Raw genomic sequence first — 18,509 nt, 5'->3', positions numbered from 1 at the left:
CTAACTAATACAGATTAAATAACCTAATCTAAAGGAACAGAGTGTCCTGTAAACATCTGACACCAGCCACACTGAACTGGGATGCGGTGGGACCTTCCCAATGCAGGAGAGAGAGGACTCAACCGGCGGCTGCAACGAGGATGCGATCCAAAGGCAGCACTTCTGGTTTGCAGTAAGGCTTGTTAAAAATCTGAGCAGTGTAGGGATGACAGCCTGTACAATTATGAAGTTTTTGGAAAGGTCTAAAGGTTTTTAAAAAGTGTGTTTTAAGTATAAAACACTTACAGAGAGATGTCCTTCCAAATGACGTGTAAAAGTGCCTGGCACCAGAAATGACCTCTAGGTATTACTATACCTAAGGAAAAAACCTAAAAATCACTCAAGCAGGTGTCCCTGAACTCCTGAGCAGATGCACCCGATTGTGCTACTCTGCTTCTGTTCCTCTCAGAAGAGTCCTGAGCGCACGCTCTTTAAGCTGTCCACACTACACCACTCTTAATATATATTATACATACAGCAAGTCTTTGTATATATATTATATATTTGTGTATATTTCCTTTACCTCAATCCAGAATCATGTGCTTTCATGCAGTACACTTACCAAGGATCAAACGTATTCATTGCATCATAGCTGGTGTAGCTTTTAGTATCAATACTTTATTACACAGTAATTCAGCGTTGTTCAGCATCAACCGTCTCCGACTCCAACCTTCATTTCCCTCTTCTTCCAGCCCACTCCATTCGTTGCCTCCAGCAGCCTGTCCAGCCACGTCCTCAGCCTCTGCTTGATGTTCAGGGCAGTGGTCTCACCTCTGTCAGCTTCTGAAGGTAGCTCTGTGCTGCTGCCGTCGAAAGAAGGAACCGCACTGTCCTCTGAGCTACTCGGTAGCAGCCATATCCCATGAGTCCAAAAACTGTTGCTTTTACGACAAATCTGAAAATCTTGCTTGAAGCTGATGGAGGAGGCACACTGAAGGAAGGGATACAAAAAAAAAGTTAACACTGTATCTGGGAAAAAAATAGGTAGTTTTTGACCAAAACAATGATCAACAATGATCATTTCCTCTCCTCCTTTGGAGTGCAGGAGACCTTCCAGAGAACAGATGGGCAATCTGTTCTTCCACGTTCATGGGCCAGATCCAAATTTAAGCAAGAGACAACTTTGCCACTCATGTATGTGCCACTTTTAACAGCCTGGGGCCCTGTCTGGCCCATCACCCCACCAAAGTAACCAAGATGATACCAGGATTTCCCGAGGAATACTGGGAGTTCAGTAGTTTGTAGGGCTGTTTTTAACAGTGTTATGCAGATCTCGACACAGAGCAGAAGCTCAGGAGCAGCATGGGCCAGTCGGAGCCCCACGCCTGGGCCCCCAGCTCACTGTCACTCGGGCAAGGGAGGAGGCGGCGCTTGGATACTCGGGATGCGGGACACTGGCGCGGGATCTGCCCCGCTCCCGGGAGGGCGCTGGGGGCTCTGCACCCTGCTCTAGGCCCGGTCGCGGGCAGCGCTGCGAGTGAGGGGCGTTCGGTGGCCAGCAGAGCTGCTCTCAAAGAGCCAGGTTGGCTTTGACAGCAGGGCCCTGGGCCTGTGTCCTGCTCCGGGAATAACAGGCTCCGCAGGGCTCTGCACACACCGCATGGATACGCTGCAACCCAAGTAATCTTCTCCAAGGGACACTGCTCTCCGCAGCTTGAAAGGATTCCCAAACTCCCACTTATTTATCTCCGAAAACCCATTCCTAATGCATTTACAAGCAGGTCCTGCAGCGCAAAGCCTATGAGGCACCTCTAAAGCAGGTAGGGTGTGCTAGCTGGAGATGACTGAGGTCACATCTAGCAGGTGAGGGAATATGCACAGTTTGAGAGCAATGCATACATTGAGCAAAGGATGGGCCAAACAGCCTTCACACTCCCTATGCTCTTCTCCATTTTGGTCCCTCAGTGCAATTTGGGTAGTACGACCTTCAGAAAACAGTAAGCTCTGCCTAGGGTCGGGCTTAGCACAGAATGTAAGCGTAGGGGATGCCAAGGCCATTCTCAAGGTTATTTTGCAACTTGCAAAACACAGATACCTGTAAAACCTTTAGAACTTCTCCCTTTGGGGAGATGACACTCACTAACACAAAAAGCATAACTTTGCATCTGCAACATGACAACACCAGAAAAATAAAAAGATTAACAAGAAATTAGGGTCTTCATACAGTCTGAATGCCATCTGTCATTTGCTTTTTATTATTTATATCTTGTATCACTTTAGAAAGCCAGGTTCACGCGCTGTTAGCATCTTACAAAAGACACCAGTAACCCTGACATTGAACTATGGCCCTGGCAGGGTACAGAACAGGATCAGAGAGCCTGGCCTTGAGCTACAACCCTGCAGAAAGGGGCAGGGACTTCTTACCAGCTGGGCATAATTGAGCATAAGCTTTAAAAGATCCTATTACTTACAGTAATATGTACAGTGAAAAATAAGTAATAAGCAATCGTGATTTCAGGCTTCCCAGAACCATCAGTGCCCTGACACTGCAAAGCCATGAGATCCACACTTTATATTTACCTAAGCTAGAGCAAAGCCTGGTTTTGTACCTGCCACCTCCCATGAGGTGTCACCTCACTTGAATTCCGATTTTAAAAGCCCCAAACATGGACTGACAAATTTTCTTTCCAGGCAAAGCTGCTTCCTCACAATTAGCCTGATCTCCAACTATACACTTCTCCCATTTGGTTGTTCTTTTGCCTTTACTGCAAGCAGTACCCAGCAAGTCAGTGTGCTGAGGAGGCAGGGACAACAGCAGCAATGGCTCCTCGTGCTGTGACAAGCAACAACCAAAAAACCAAAGATTCATCGCCAGCTTTCAGCCAGAGAGGCTGGTAACCTCAATAGGAAGGATAACTGTTACCTCATTATTTCCTGGATGTTTAAGTCAGACTTCCAGTTCTTTTCAATTCCAGGTACGTGGCCCATCCCAACAACACCCACTACAACAGATGGGATGTACTGTCTAGGTTCAGCTAGAAAGAGAGATGGAGAGAAAGGAACACATCAGTAAAAACTAATTGCAAACTATAAAGGAAATGTGTGACATTATAAAGCAGATTTTTTTTCCAGAGGCAGGTCCTCATAATACTACATAATTAAAACTTAATGTTGCACAGTAAAAGTTAACATGTATCTTTCCTATAGTTGCTCACGTTCCCAGCCTGAACCAGCTCCATGCTGCGCCGGGATTTTCGGGACCTGTTTGTTCTGGGAAGCAGGAGGCAGCAGGGCTGGCACCAAATACCGGATACAAGAATATAGGTGCAATATTCCAACTATTATCATATTCCCACTATTATATTCTTATTATTTTTTAATTGACAAAGGGCCATAAGTTTTGCACGAAGTGATTGCAAACAGTATTTCCTTAAGAGAGCAAATAAAAAGCAATCCATATTGTTTATATTCTTAATGCTTATATAGGCATACGCTTACATATATCCCAAGGGCATGCAGACGACACACAAGAACAAGAGGATTTTGAAGACCAGACAAATACGGTCCTACCGAGGAGAGGACAACACCACTACTATTTTTTTCTTTAGGCCCTGTAATCCTCTGCAGCATGTGGCATATGTCTACAAAACAAACCCACAGAAGACTCCAGGTATCCCCAGAAGTGAAAGCGAGTGTCATGCCACCAGTGATGGTATCTAACACAAAACAATTACTTTCTGAAGCTCGAGGTAGTTCTATCTGCTTTGCAGCTTGCTTCAACATGTAGGTCAAGTAAACATCTCGTTCCGAGACAATAGTGCGATGAAGATCAGGGAACTCTCCGATCATTTCTGCCATCATCTGCTCCAGTAAATCCTTCTGTTTGCATTTCTCCACATCATCCTTACTGAAAGGAAAATACATATCTATTTAATGACTTTAAAGCCCAAGAGACAGACTGACAGCAAAAGAGCAACTTTAAGGGGTCATTCATGTTAGACACAAATAAATGCTGTATAGTTCTCTCCAAAATGAGAGCAATTTCCCTAAACCTGTAAGACTGGATATTTAACAGTGCCTCTGAAGTCAAGGAAAGACAAGGGAGGTCACTTGCCTTTAGGCAGTTCAACTGAATGTTTTTTTTTTACCTTTCCCAGTTTGCAAGCTGGCAACCAAACCGAGCAAAAGCACGGGGATTCAAAAGCAGTAGGACAAGTGGCTCCAAACATCTCAAAATATATTAAGTTTAAATGAAGCAATGCGTGCACTTCTGAGGAGGTGGTTCTGAGCACCCAGAAAGGCTATGCTTCAGGAATAAATAAAATAAACACACACTGCATGGGGGCAGCCTGAGGAGATAGAGGGTTCTGCAGGTTTCTAGCACCAAACACAAGTCTTCAGCTTCAGGGAAGTCTAACATATTTTTAAATCTCTGAATGGGAGAATGTTAAATGAACAGGAAATAGAGAGGGCAAGAAACACAGGAGCAAACGTGGTGAGCTTCTTTATCTTTTAAAGGTGCTTTTAACCTTCTGCTTGCTCTCAGGGTTGCGGTGCAGTTTGCAGCAACTGCTAAGCGGTTTCGACCACTGTCCGCTGAAGGCTGATCCCACCGTGTGTTCTCTGAGCCCTGTTTCTGAGATCAAAGACACTACAAATGCAAACGGGGACAACCAAAAGCAGAAGCATATTGCAGGCTTTCACCAAGTCACCCAACACCAAAACTGGCACAAACCGATGCTGAATTACTACTCCCTTTCCAGCACAACCACATACTGATGTCTCAGTGGTCGTGTCTACACACCAGTCCCCCCCTTTATGTACATATATATTTGTATTTCCAAAACCACAAATTTCACAGATCAGTTGTAAAAAGTTTAGGTGCAACTTTATCCAAATTTAAATTTCATCTGTGAACCAGCATTCACCTATCATGACTACAGGTTAAAATTGCAGTTGAAAAACAAAATCTTCTCGGGATAAGTGAAGGAACGGGAGAAGTGGCAGAGAAATAAATACTCCAGTGTCCCCCCTCCCCAAATCCATAAATAGCTCCATGCTTTTATTAGTCTAGTAAAGAAATAAAATTTACTTTTAACTGCAGATAATAAAACAGAAAAAAAATTCAAACTCCTTTTATAGCTAAAGGTAGTAGCAAGTTTTTACAGGAAGCAAATAAAAGCCAAAACCACATCACGTCTGGCTTGGCTGAGCCCTGGGCCGATTCAGAACGTCTGAAAAAACCCAAACCACCCAACATTGTTCCCTGCGTGGGCTCTGCAGGGCTCCAGCCACAGGCAACGAGGTAAGCACGGGGGTTCAGGGACCACACGAGCTGCCAACCAGTTTCTGGACACCTGCTGCTGCTGCAAGTCTGCTAGGAACAGCAGGAGTTGAGGAGAACACGGGGCACGTGTTCTCACCCAGCCCAAGGAAGCTCCCTCTCACCTGTGGGCAGAGGCAGGGCGGAAACAAACGATTTCTCTGAAGGGTAGAGGAAACCAGGCTGAGCAAGAAAATAACCATCTGGGAAGCACTACCATAAGGTAGAAGTTCCTAACAAGGCCCCTTCATAAAGGCAGCATTAAGTCACACAAACTTTTAAATGTTTTCTCTTGTTCCAAAAAGCAAACAAACAACAAAACTGCTCAGACAGCAGATGTTGATTCAATTCTCAAACTACCCTGATCCTGATGTGACTTAACACAGCAGGCCCAAGTCCTTTGGAAATCTTGATGCAGTATATATTAGCCCAGGGAAAAATCCTACTCCATTAGGAAAATCCACATGCTGATAATGGGAAAGAATTTGTGTTCAGCAAAGGAATAGACAAACCAAAAATAATTTTTTGAGCAATGTTTGTTTCTTTAGGTGTTCTACATCAGGCTGCCTACTGAAGACTTTCAGCTCCTACTAAAGTCAGATTGAAGAGTTGAAGAAGTTGCCCTTGGAAATCAGAGAGGACTCGTATTCATACCTGATTGGGTCAGATAAGAAGCAAAGGCCCCAAGCAAGCTTGACTTTTTGCCAGAAAGAAAGAGCAGCAATTGCTCTCTTAAAAGTAACAGGGATGGGTCTGTCTCCAAGATGAAATTTACAGAAAGGTACTTTACTAGCCTGGAAGAGAAGACACAGATTACCATGTAAGACTTCCAATCACTGCCCGTTTAAGGGAACATTTGTCTTATTATGTTATTCGAGATATTTTAAAGAAAAAAAAGAGGAGCAAAACACTATCACAATTCAGAGTTCTTGGCTTTGCAGCAAACTTTTTCAATATACTACTTTGTAAAGGAATATATCACCCATGAGTTTCAGTAAATTTACAGTAAATCCATGAATTTTAATTCCACCCTCTCTTTATTTTTCTGTTACATAAATATGCAGCACCTCTTTATGACTTCAGGCAAACAGATGAGGCTGAATACCCATCCAGGTTGGAATAAAGTTGCAAGTAAAATGACTTTGAATATTTTGCTTTTAACTAGGATTCATCAGGATTAAACCTGTCCAACTGTTTCTGATGACAGAATAAATTGAGAACTGGAGGAGCTCACAAAACAAAGACTAATGCCAGATACCAAACAGCAATGCCAGGCAAGATTGTGCTAAAACATTTGTCAACCAAGACTACAATACACTGGAAAGCTCCTCGTTAAACACGGGTTATAAAAAATTCCAAACAACCATTTGGAAGGATTTAAATGATTTTTTTTTGCAGGAGGAAGACACAAAGTCTGGTCCAGAATACTCAGGAAAATGGGCCTTGAAACAATTCCATTTTTTTAAGAATAAAGGCACAATTATTTCATAGTGTTTAAAACCATGGTGTGTTCTCCCTTTTAACATGGTAGGGATGACCACCAGAATTGAATAAAAACAGGATTATCATTTGGATGGAGTTATTTCAACTACCCAAAACAAACAGCTAGATCCCCCAGTTTCTGTTGGTGGTTTTACTGTAACGATTTCACTATCCAACAACAGTTATTCCACTAGAACAGAAAAAAGTTAGTTATTAATACAACTAAAACAAATGCCATTAACACATAATCAGGGAGGGGAAAAAAAAAAAAAAAAAAAAACACCTTGACATTTAAAGCCTTTTCGGTGTTGCCTTTGTGTCACTCAGGGCTGCAGACATCTGCAGCTCTGAGTTTACTTTGAGGTTGCAGATAACTCCCATGGCGTAGGCTGCAGTGCAAACACCAGCCCAGTACTCTCTTCCAGTACCTAACAAATGGCTTTATTTAGTCTGACTCAAAGGCCAGTAATCTGACCTGGAAGAACCGTTTCAAGTCCTCACCTCTTTGAAAGCCTCCCTGAACTCTCCGCCTGGGGCCATCCCCAGCTGTTCTGTGATGTGAGCAGACACTTTCAGAAGCAGCATTTGCATCAACCCAGACATGACTCCGTTCTAGTGGAAAGGGGAGAGAGAGAAAAAAGAAGAAAAAAAAAACATTAAGAAGAAAACCAACAAGCTGTCTGGATTTCTGAGAGGAAGGCACTGCTCACAATCAAAAATTGTTAATTATCTTGCGGAAGAAACAATATGGAAGCTACCCTTTGCAGCCAGCTCAGTGCTGAATACACACCTTTTGTTTTAGCTTCTGTCATTTGTAAAGTGGCTTTTCACTTCAGCATATAACCAAGATATTTTCCTTTTCAACAAAAAGGCACAACAGGGGAGGTCAGCAAGACTGGCTGCTTTTCCTCCTATATTTATTCCACCTGCTTGAAGGAAGTGTCTGAATAACTGAGTGGTAAAATAGCTCAGCTCATACTGCACATTTATTTTTTCTTAACCTTCCCAATTAGAACAGAAGCCATTCCACTGCAAATGTACCAAATTCCACATCGTGGGCATACTGAAAGGGAAATATCCAACCAAACACTCCCCCCGTGCCAGGGAAACGCTGCACAGAGCCCCCGCCGGGTCAGGAGCTGCAGACACACGGGGCACTCAGCCTTGGGCAAGAAGCTGCTGCTCACAAAACCTTGGAAACCTGGGTCTTGGGTACGACCCCGTCCCACACGCACCCTGGGCATCCTCCTTGGGCAAAGAACAGAGGCTGAAACCCTTTTTTGTTTGTTTGTTTATTACTTTTAAAGAAACGGAAATAAACAACCTCACACAACTGCACTCAGAGCTGTTACTGCTGTTCCCGGTCCCGTTCTGGCTCTTCCTGAGCCAGCTGTGCTAAAGCCCTGAGACTTGGTGGCCGAGTGTTACATCCTGCCGGGACAAACCTGACCCCAGCTCCACCCTTCCTGTGACCTGGCATCAGGCCATACCACTGCCATAAGAGAAACTCCCTCAAAATTCTCTTCCCCAAAGGTTTCCTGCTGCACCAGCTGACTGAGGAGGTTAGAGGGGATAGCTCAAGTTAACACGACTGCCTGAATTACCACGGGAACGTGCCTGTCCCTTCCTCCCTCAAATCCACACTCAAATGACGCCCTTGGTACCGACTCCGACGCTCGTGTGACGCCTCCCCAAAGGAGGTCACGGCTTTTCTGCCGTTATGCAAACTGCACAGCCGTTGAGGATAAGAACTGGCAGAAGAGCAGGGCCACCTTCAAGCCCAAATCAGCGCTTCTGTGCACCACAAAGCGCAATCCAGCGCCGGGTGGGAGCAGGAACATGGGAACCACCTGAGCAGAAGGACAGGGCATGGGGCTCTGGGGAGGGACAAGCAATAGGGCAACGAGAAGCTGCTTTCAGTGTTCTCCAGACTCCCTTCAAAAAGGTTTCCAGGGGCTTAGAAAAGATCCCCACAAGGAGAAGAAAACCAAGGCAATGCAGACTAAGCTCATGTGTGGGCTACTGCCCCTTCAGGATTGATGTGTCTGAGCATTGTATTTATTTATTTATTTATTTTTAAACACAGCGAAGAAAGATTCATCCTGCTGAGTATCAAATGGATGCAGCTTTGAAGCATCCCTGAGCCATTTGTGCTCTTAGGCTCGTGTAAAACTCAGGGTTTTTGCTCCCATGTTTGCTCAGCCTCGAGGAGATGAGAAGCAACAAGCAGCAGTTTGGAGTCTCAAACAGCAACAACTGCTCAGACCGAGCGCTGGGGAACGAAGGGCTCACACAGCAGGACTGACAGGAGCAGCACGAGGTCCTCAGCAGCACAAGGCTATCCCACGTCAGAAAAGGCAAAGCTGGCCACAAACAGGAATGAAACCCCGAGGGACTGGCAATAAACTCTTGGCTTGGATGCAACAGCCATATCCAAAGCCATGCACCTGTGAAAAGGAACTTGATGGCACGTGCAACACAACACAGAGCTACTGGCACACAGGAGTGAATGAGAAATACTGAGTTCCTCAGCTCTGCGTTTAACAGCAATCAAAAAAGCAAGAAGAATGGTAGGGATTCTTAGGAGAGGAACAAAGTGAAAACGTCAGTGTGCTCCTGTATAATCTCTGGTGGATTTCTGTCCTGAAAACAAGATATTTGAAATAGAAAATGTACACAGAAAGATCAAATGCATGAGAGGAGATTATATCAAGCACTCATCAGGGTCTGAAATGGATGATTAACAAAGACAAAACATAGAGGACATCTCAGCTTGTATGGATGTAGCCAGGGACAGACCCAGGACTGCACTGGAGACGCGCACAGGCAAAACACCATAGTCCTCTGGGTTTCTTCTCTCAGAAAGGCCAACTGCTGTGGACAGTCTGGTACCAACACAGCCCTGCAGCCTGCAGGTGGGAAGGGGTTTTGCTGCTGCTTGCAAATGCACTGGGGACTCTGACTCCGCAGCACATGCAAGGAGAGCCCGTGGCTGCAGCCTTCAGCCCCCGTACACAGGCCTTCATCTGCCAAGAGACACCATTAACCCTGTAGCTTATCTAACTAGGGAGAGCTGGGCAAAATGAGAGCTTTTTCACTGGCTAGAAACCAATATTACTACTATATAATTTTTTAAAACACAGGTCACTTCATCCTCAAGGGAAGAGGGGAAGAAAAAAAGCCGGGGGGAGAAGCTGCATTAATATATTTTGCTGCCGTCATGCAGCTTTCTGCTCTTGCCAAGGACAAGGTTTCCCATCTCCTCCTTTGCGTCAGGACCAGCAATCAGCCCAGGTGAAAGGCGAGCCCTGCTCAGACTGCCCCATAGCCATGCAAGCTCTGGAGCAGACACGGAGGGGACAGGGGAAAACAAGGCCAGAGGAGAAGACGAAACCAGTCTTACCAGTTTGGTTAAGCCAATCCTTCCAGCTCACCTTCCCCGTTGGAGCCAGATCCCAGTCCACTGGGGCTGTCCTGCTTAAGGGACAGTTCTTTGTAAACCACTGGATGGGTTTCAAAGCAAAGGAGGGGCTGGAAAAGGTTGCTTTTAACCCGTAATAGTTGCTTGATAATCTGTGAATACCAACAAGCCATTGCAAATGTGTACTAATTTTCAATTAATAGCTCAGATTCCAGCTTCAATTAAGAGTAATAAAATAAAACTTTACTGCTTAAGATTTACACAAGCAAGTGCAAAAAAAGCCTTTTTTTTCTGATTTTATACTATAGGATTCAAGTTATATGCAGATTTAACTTTGGTGCAACTTTTGGGCCCGAATGCTTATTTGATGGACATGGAATGATAGCGCTCAATGGAAGCATTTAGGAGGATGGAGCAACACAGGGGCTGGTCTGATTTTGTTAGGGGAAAATAAAGCCACTATAATTTAGTGTGAGACAGTTCAAGCTTTTGCCTACATCTGTATAATCCACACTGCTGCCGAATCAAGGGAGGAGGGATTGCTCTGTGTTACTGTTGGAGTTATACATGGAAAATATGTTATCTAAAAGGCAGGATGTCCAAGTTATTATCTGCATCATTGTTGGCAACAAAGAAAAGTCTAAGGTTGAGCTGTAACCAGCAGGAAGAAGTCCTGTATTATCCTCTGGTTTTGGAGCCAGCACAAGCTGCACTGCCACACAGTCCCAGCAGAAACTGCCAGCTACGCCACAGAACTGCCAATGTGACATTTCCCCACAGACAGGGAAGTTTTCTCTTTGATTTTCATCAGCTTTCTCCTCTAAAACGAGTTGAGCAAGAACTGTTGCATTTAGTTTTGAGATCAAAAGAAAGGTTATGTGCCTGTTTACCCAGGCAGAACCCCCAACTACACTACACAGGCTGCTGTGAACATTAATTTCTTTGGCTACGGGTATCAAAACAGACAGATGTATCCAACATTCAAATCTTTTGTGCTGCTTTATTCCTTAATAGGACATAAATAAAGAAAACTGGGAAAAGTTCATTATTGCTCAACCGTATGAGTTGGAAAGATTGTTCTGAGAAACTATATATACATACACACACAAAATGGATTAGCCTCTAGCCACTGCACATGCTTCTGCACGGATGTAGGTTATGTTGTTACTGGGGCTGCAATCCTGAGAATTCCCCAATGACATCAAAAATAAGTAACTTGGTGATATGCCGGCACCACACAAGAGCAATAACTGAATTTCTTCATTCACCTGAACACACAGAACACTCTGATGACTGCTGACCTGATGCTGCCCTTCTAATTAAACATCCTATCATCATTTTAAGATCAAACCTGTATCATTTTGCTGTGCTTAGCTTAAATTTGCTCCAAGACTAGCTAAGGGATTGGAACTGAAAACGCAGGACAAGAGTCATGTCTTGCACACACATCCAAGCATGGACAAGTTGCCAGACTAGTTACAAATAAAAACAAAACAAAAACAGGAAGAAATACAAAAGAGAAACACACTAAGATGAAGGAATGCAATTCCACAACAATCCGAGGTTAAGTGCTCCTTAAACAGCTGTGATACAGATGCAAATCCAAGGGATAACAGTCATATTTAAATATATCAGCAGAACATTGCAATTACAAACTTAAAACTGCACCCTGCAAACAGAGCAGTAGTTAAACCCAGGAAGAGCCTCGAGGCCCAGACTGCCCTACTGTGGAACAGAAGCCTTCACTAACAAAGCTAAAAGGAAAAGACCAAATCCAACTTTGCCTAACTGTACTCTCCCTGCACAAAAGCTATTAGGTTCACAGCTGGCAGGAACACTCTTTCTGGTTATAATTTGACAGATCATCAGTACAAACCTTTAATTTTCACTGTGGGAATCATACCTGCTTTATAGCTTGTTGAAGTTTTTCCAGATTTATTTCTTTGGCTTCTTTTAGCAATGTTTTTTCATCCATCTTTAGCATAGAAACTCTGTACTGGCATAGCTCCACCACAACTACATCAGGCTGCACTTCTTGTATTGTCTGAAAGATGAATTTATTTACATTAATTTAGAAAAGATTAAATAGCTCTGCAGCCAGTACTGATCTTGCAGGAGAGTAATTTGCAAGACATGGGGTATAACAAAAGCCCACTCTGCCAATCATCTTCAGTTAACAGAATAGTGAAAACATACACAAGGCTTCACCAAATAACTATTGAGAAAAAAAATAAGGAAGATACCAGTGGAATACTAGGCAGTTGCTGCATACTGAGACAGCAAGATAAAGCACAAGTTGTAGTGGGTGGAGAAACAGAAAAATCCTGATGTTAAACAGTTCCTTTAACAGTACTTCATGACCATTTATAATCCAAGTGGAACGAGCCTTTTAAGAGCCAGAACTGATGAATATGGCAAGAGATTTCTCTCCCACCAATCACCAGGCAGTAAAACCACTCTAAATTGCAGTGTTTGCGTAAGGTACTGTCTCAAATAAAAGCTATTTTCCCTAGAACTTCAGCCCTATATGCATCTTGGACTGTATTCTATAGTTTTGGTGGGCACCATTTTTTTTTTTTTAAATTACACTTCTCACACGGCTTTCCTCACTGAACACTCCAGTTTCTGCTGTGGGCTTTGTATCTTCTCAGCTTGTCTCTGTGCCAGCAACCAGGCAATAGAGACAACACGCGCTGCCAGCCTGCTACACTTTGACACTTCTAATACAGCATTTTTTAAGGTATTTGCTGTTTACAGGACATGTATTTTGGTATTTGGGATGGGAGAACAGCTAGTGGGTCAAAAAACTATCAATGTATGTCTGCTTCTTATTCCATCTCCAGTTCTGCCAACTTGCCCTCCTTCCCAATGGCCAACTTCAGGAACAGCCAGGAGGTTACAGCACAGGTTCCAGGAAAGAGGGCTGGGCACTGCTCTTTCTGATATACTTAATGCTAAGTTGACAACATCCTAAACACACCACCAAAGGGCTCCTGCTTCACATTTACCTTCACAACATCCTTTTTGCTGCTGTCACTGAAGTGGGCTGTTCCAACCACATAGACTTTTGACCCATCATCTGTATCAAGCTCAGTCACAGTGCTTGGTAAGGTGGGTGTTTTCTGCCTCTTCTTCATCTTCATCTCCAGAAGGATTTTAAATGCATCAGCATCAGCTATAAAAGAAAAAAAGGCACATATGACTATGAAATGCAGGTAAGTAAAACAGAGAAACAAAAAATATGCCAGCACTAAAGAGCAGAGCAGAGCTAAAAGGCCATTGATTTACTACTGTAGTCTTACATTCAATTCTGAGGCTACATCATTGAGAGTGCCACCACTGGAGAGGCTGCCTCCAAGCATGGGTCTCAGTCCAGGTTTCCTACCCTGTGGACACTGGGACAGGTTGTCCACGCAGTCCAGTAAGGGAAAGAGAGAAGCTGTGTGGCAAGTGAGGTGGATAGAGAAGCAAAGAATACTTAGAAAAGGTATACACTAGATTGGAAAAAAGGCATTTAAAAAAATCTAGAGCAAAAGTGCTTCCTTTTGTAATTTTATCTGTATAAACAACAGCAACATATTTATACTGGTGTGAATTATGCTGGTAAAGTCATCTGCACCTACAGGAGCTTGTAGCACACCTACCAGTACCAATCTTAGCCTCTTGTGACTAATACACAGCAGATCAGTACACAATTGAAAATTAAACATTAAAAGAGGCATTAAGATGAAAAAAAGGTAAATTTTCCCTGGATTCAACAAACTATTTTAGTCAAAACAGCACAACACAAATTCAGCCTATTTATACCAAGCTTGCATGGAAATATAGAAGGGTCTGTCAGTTCCATTACAGTTCCTTGGGGAATGCCAGGAAGCTCCATTCACCAAGATAGATTGAAGCTTCAGTCTTACAGCAGTGGGAAATGTTTTAACTTGGATTAAATTATTCTTAGGCTGTAATGCGTCTTAAGCAGGGAGAGGAAGATAAATCGAGTGGGGAAGAATTTGTTTCCCCACCAAGTCTTTCTCTGGAAGCTGCTACAGAGTTAGAAGAGGCCTTGAAGAGGTCCACAAGCTATAATGGGACCGTAATGCCAGGAGAAAAAGGTTAATGAGGTGTGTATGCAGGATGCCAAGGATACAGATAAGTTCCAGACAACTACTACACACCCTCTTTCTTCTCACAATTCTGTAGTTTAACCATATAGCTCCAGCTCTCAGTTCTGTCCCACAAATACCTTGATTTATAGGATTAAAAAAAAAATCTCAAAACCCACAATGAAAATGCCCTACTTTAATCAGGATTTTAGCAGCATTATGCTCAAGCCCCAGGAAAGGTAAAAGCTGATCTAAGACAATGTGAGTACTGAAGAGATCTAAGACAAAGGAGCAGGTGGGGAAAGCTTGGCTGTAAAAGGAAAGGAAAAGGTGGGAGGGTATTTCATAGCATCTTCAGTAACGTGACCACAAAAGCAGCCATATGGAGTCCACCAAAACCTACCTAAGGACCCCATCTCCCACAGTGGTCAAAAGCATTACGAAAGAGGGAAGCAAACATGATAATTTCCCCAAATATGCTCCGAACAGCTAGCCATTTATGTCTCGGATTCTCTAAGTTGAAGGTGGTTTCTATGTACCCAGTAACCCTTAATGGATTCCCTCTCCATTAGTTTTTCCAGCTCCCACCTCATATACATTCAAAACTGGACTGAATTGTGTTTTATGTGGGAAAAAACTGTTAGAACAGTGCAGTAACATATATTACCATTTAAAGATATAAACAAGGAAAACATTCTCACAAGCAGCTACAGTTTTTATTAAACCCAACTGCTATATCTGGGAGAGAAGGGAAAAAAAAAAAAGAAAACACAGATCACAAAAAAAAAATTAATCTGCTGCTTTACGTTCAAATGCTTCTTTAGTTGCTTTGGTTAAGGCTCTTGATTTGCTCCCATGATTGTTATTTCTAGAAGCTATAGTCCCCAGGGGTTATTCAGCAACTTCAGCATTACAGAAATACTGCTGTTACAGGATAACTTGCCCTCGGGTGGTTCTTAGCCTATTCTTTGCCAGAAAGCCCAGGCCGAATGCTCCTATTGTTCAAAAGGAGGATCATACGTATTAGTGGGACAGCCGTATATCAATAAACAAAAAGCATATCCCAAGAAGCTTCCTTTTATCCTCCAGAAATAAATTACTCTCATTATCTGATCCTTACCACTAAAAGGTAAGGGTTGATACTCTGCCTGAGCTTCCAAAGCCCTGGCTGAAATGGCTGCATTCCCACATCCTGCATGCTTGGTCTTCACATCAAACTTATCTTTATGTTGGAATGGGCAATTTTTTTCATCTGTGACAACTGATCCACCATCACAACAGCAGAGGCCAGACGTGTATGTATCTGAGTTTGCCTTACAGAGCCGGAGCAAGCTTAAAACAATAGCTGAATATATCTATTAAATCAAGAACCAATTTACTTTCTCTTGAAAGCACAGGGCTAGAAAACTGACAATCAATACAGTATGTCATTGCTCTTTTCAAAAGTGGTTTCTGCAACCGGGCCTTTCTGCAAATCATGACAAGATTGTCAGATACGACCTTGCTCATATCTCCTTTTTGTGCTAACAACTGCATCCTTATTAGGCAAGGAAAGGCAAAGACATTTATCTTAATATTATCCTAGTGCAACACCCTCCCCAGTCAACCCAGGAACATACAGATATTCTGGGGCACACTCGCCGCTTCCTTTGGGCCATCTTCTGGGGCTTCTGAGGAGGACATTGAGTCTGCAGCAGCCTGTGTGAAACAAATTCAAAGGAGACTGGGAATTATAAGGAAATGTTTTAGTATCTTTTTCCCCCCTTGTGAGTCAGCTTGGTTTGAACCTGCAGATAATATGCAAGCAACTAAATAATTTAAGCCGTGTCAGGGTTCAAAATCTCCGCATAGCTGGATATGTAAAACCACAGAGAACAGCTGTATGCTAAACAGCATACCAAGAGTGAACATTTAATGCCTATTTCAAAAAGATAATATTTATACCTGACACAAACTCAAAAAATATCTGACTCTAGAATAGAACAAATTTATCTCTAACAATGGAATTTTCTGTACTGGAAATGGAAGTGTGCACAGATGCTAAAAACACTGGCACTTAGCAGATGGCATGGTTTACCTAATTACCAACCAGGCAGCATTACACTGTCAAAGTCTGACAATATGAACCGGCTCTCACAAGAACAAGCACACCCATTCTGAAGGAGTCTGATTAAGTATCTCATACTATTACTGTTAGTGTAAGGTAATTACATACTCACGTGCCCAGTCTTAGAAAAAAATATGCATATATTGACTTAAATATATCAGAAATCAAAGGCAAAAGTCTTTCTCATCCTTTCTCATTCCATCAAAAGGATGAAAATATATCAGAAGTCAAAGGCAAAAGGATTTTAAGTCATTTTTTACCCCACAACAGATAGAAAGTACATTAGGCAGGTCTTTGACTAGCAAAACTCCTCCTTATTCATAGTACACACATTTTAAAACCTTAGCACAGAAACCAAATGGTTTCACTTACTCTGCCTAGGGTAAATCAGTCATCCAACCTGGGAAAGCACAGCTAGTGCAGAAAGAGTAAAGCACAGAGGAAAGCCCAGCTGAAAGCTCTACTCAGGCAACTGCTCTCATTCAAAGTTCTGACAGTGATTCCTGGGAAAAATCTGCAATTCCTTAATGATATTAAGTCGAAGTTAGTCACAGGATGTGAATCCGTGATTGTTCAACGCTCTTCCAAATGCAAGGCAGTATGAGTCAGCTCACAGGCAGCTGGACTCCTAAACAATGTCAATCTTTTAGCTAGAGTAACTGGTACTTTCAACTTTTTTTTTTTTTTGTATTTCATAATATCTGAAAACTACTATATGGCAGAAAGTCCTGGGTGTCCTACCTTGGCCACACTGAAGGCAAGGCAAAATTTGTCATTACAGCTCATGTAGTAAGACCAAAAAGTACAACAGTTCTACAGGGCAAAGTTTAACACGCTCAGCAGCACATCACCCCTTTCACTACAAAGCAGGAGTCTGCTCATGGAGAACTGCAGATTGCAATTACACATGTAAGCCTCATCTAATGCCAGCTCAGTTTTTGATCACAACATATGGCTGAACTCTAGCCCTTGCATAAGCAAGTCTAGTCACAAAGAATATTTTGAAAAATGTATCAGTCTGCAACATATGGAATTAATTGTCACTTAGGCTGGCTTTGTCATCATAACAACGTTGAAGTGGGAAAAGGAACACATTAACAGCCTGCCAGTCCCTTCTCTTTTAATTAACTAACAGAGGACACATTTTACTATGGAAGTTGAGAATGGACTCTGCATGAACTTAGGCTATTACACAGGAAGAGGTTGAAAAAGAGATGAAAGGAGAAGAAAATGGACAGAAAGGGTAGAAAAAAGGCACTTTGTTTAATTCAGCAAGGTACTTAAACTACGTACACCAGGAACATCCACATACAATCAATTATGTGGTAATCACAAGACTTTTATTCTGAAAGTCTAAACTCAAAGGTTAGACTATTTTGCACAATTCCTCATTTGAAAATAAAGTTTTCTAGCTTGTGCAATTACAGGAAAAAGAACTCTGAAAAGGTATATCTGAAAGTTTAAAAACAACAAAACTTAAAGAGCCCCTGTTTTAAAAGGGGTCTCACATAGGCAGCCTTGACCCTTTACTTTGGAGACCTTCCCTAGGCACAATCTTAGGAACCTGGCTGATTTCCAATCTTGAGCTTCCCCATCATTCTACTGGAAAAACTTCAGCTCCAAGCCCTACCTCAGGCTGTTGCTCCTCTTGCATCTCTGGAATGCAGGCTTATTTTCACCAATCGCACAAGAACTGCAAAAAGTAAAAGCAATGGAAGAGAATCAAAAATTAAAACAAATATTCTGGGTTTTACTGTAAGAAGTGCAAGAAAAAAGAAACATATATGCAAGGTAAAGCTAAACCTCTCTCCTTAACCCAGTTTTTGAGCTGTCCGTAAATCCTGACCAGTGACGTGTTCTTCGGACATACTGAGAATACCGTGTTAAAACATGAACAGATTTCATGGGAACTCAGAATGAGCCATATTTGCTGCCTGACATTCTGCAAAAATACCTTTTTATCTCATAACAACCAGAACACACACAGTGTGGCCGAGCAAGAGATTTCTGCATCAATAAAAATCTCACTCAACCAGATCAATGTCTTGTCCATATTAGGGACAATTTCAGGCAATTTTTAAGAATCATCTGCTGTGTTTC

At 42.7% G+C, this 18,509-nt stretch overlaps 1 protein-coding gene across 4 annotated transcripts; it reads right to left on the bottom strand.

Annotated features, from left to right (window-relative positions):
• Window positions 1-625: 625 nt before the first annotated feature.
• On the bottom strand, window positions 626-18,182 carry TRABD (TraB domain containing). Of its 4 annotated transcripts, none has more exons than XM_010227976.2 (9): window positions 18,040-18,182; window positions 15,922-16,000; window positions 13,214-13,380; window positions 12,109-12,249; window positions 7,286-7,396; window positions 5,957-6,096; window positions 3,714-3,886; window positions 2,903-3,014; window positions 626-970 (listed from the first exon to the last, which is right to left on the bottom strand). In XM_010227976.2, the coding sequence occupies exons 1-9, from the start codon at window positions 18,061-18,063 to the stop codon at window positions 793-795; spliced, it is 1,125 nt and encodes a 374-aa protein (XP_010226278.1). In that variant the 5' UTR covers window positions 18,064-18,182; the 3' UTR covers window positions 626-792. The 4 variants fall into 4 exon arrangements, with proteins under 4 accessions (XP_010226278.1, XP_088378027.1, XP_088378028.1 ...); XM_088521901.1 differs by having other exon boundaries at window positions 15,940-16,000; XM_088521902.1 differs by lacking the exon at window positions 15,922-16,000 and having other exon boundaries at window positions 18,040-18,058.
• Between the last annotated feature and the right edge of the window lie 327 nt (window positions 18,183-18,509).

Source organism: Tinamus guttatus, unplaced genomic scaffold, assembly GCF_059628265.1.
Source record: "Tinamus guttatus ecotype Peru unplaced genomic scaffold, ASM5962826v1 Tinamus_guttatus_pri_ptg000138l, whole genome shotgun sequence".
Taxonomy (NCBI): Eukaryota; Metazoa; Chordata; class Aves; order Tinamiformes; family Tinamidae; genus Tinamus; species Tinamus guttatus.
Note: the sequence above shows the minus strand (reverse complement) of the source record. Positions and strands in the feature narration are given on the sequence as shown.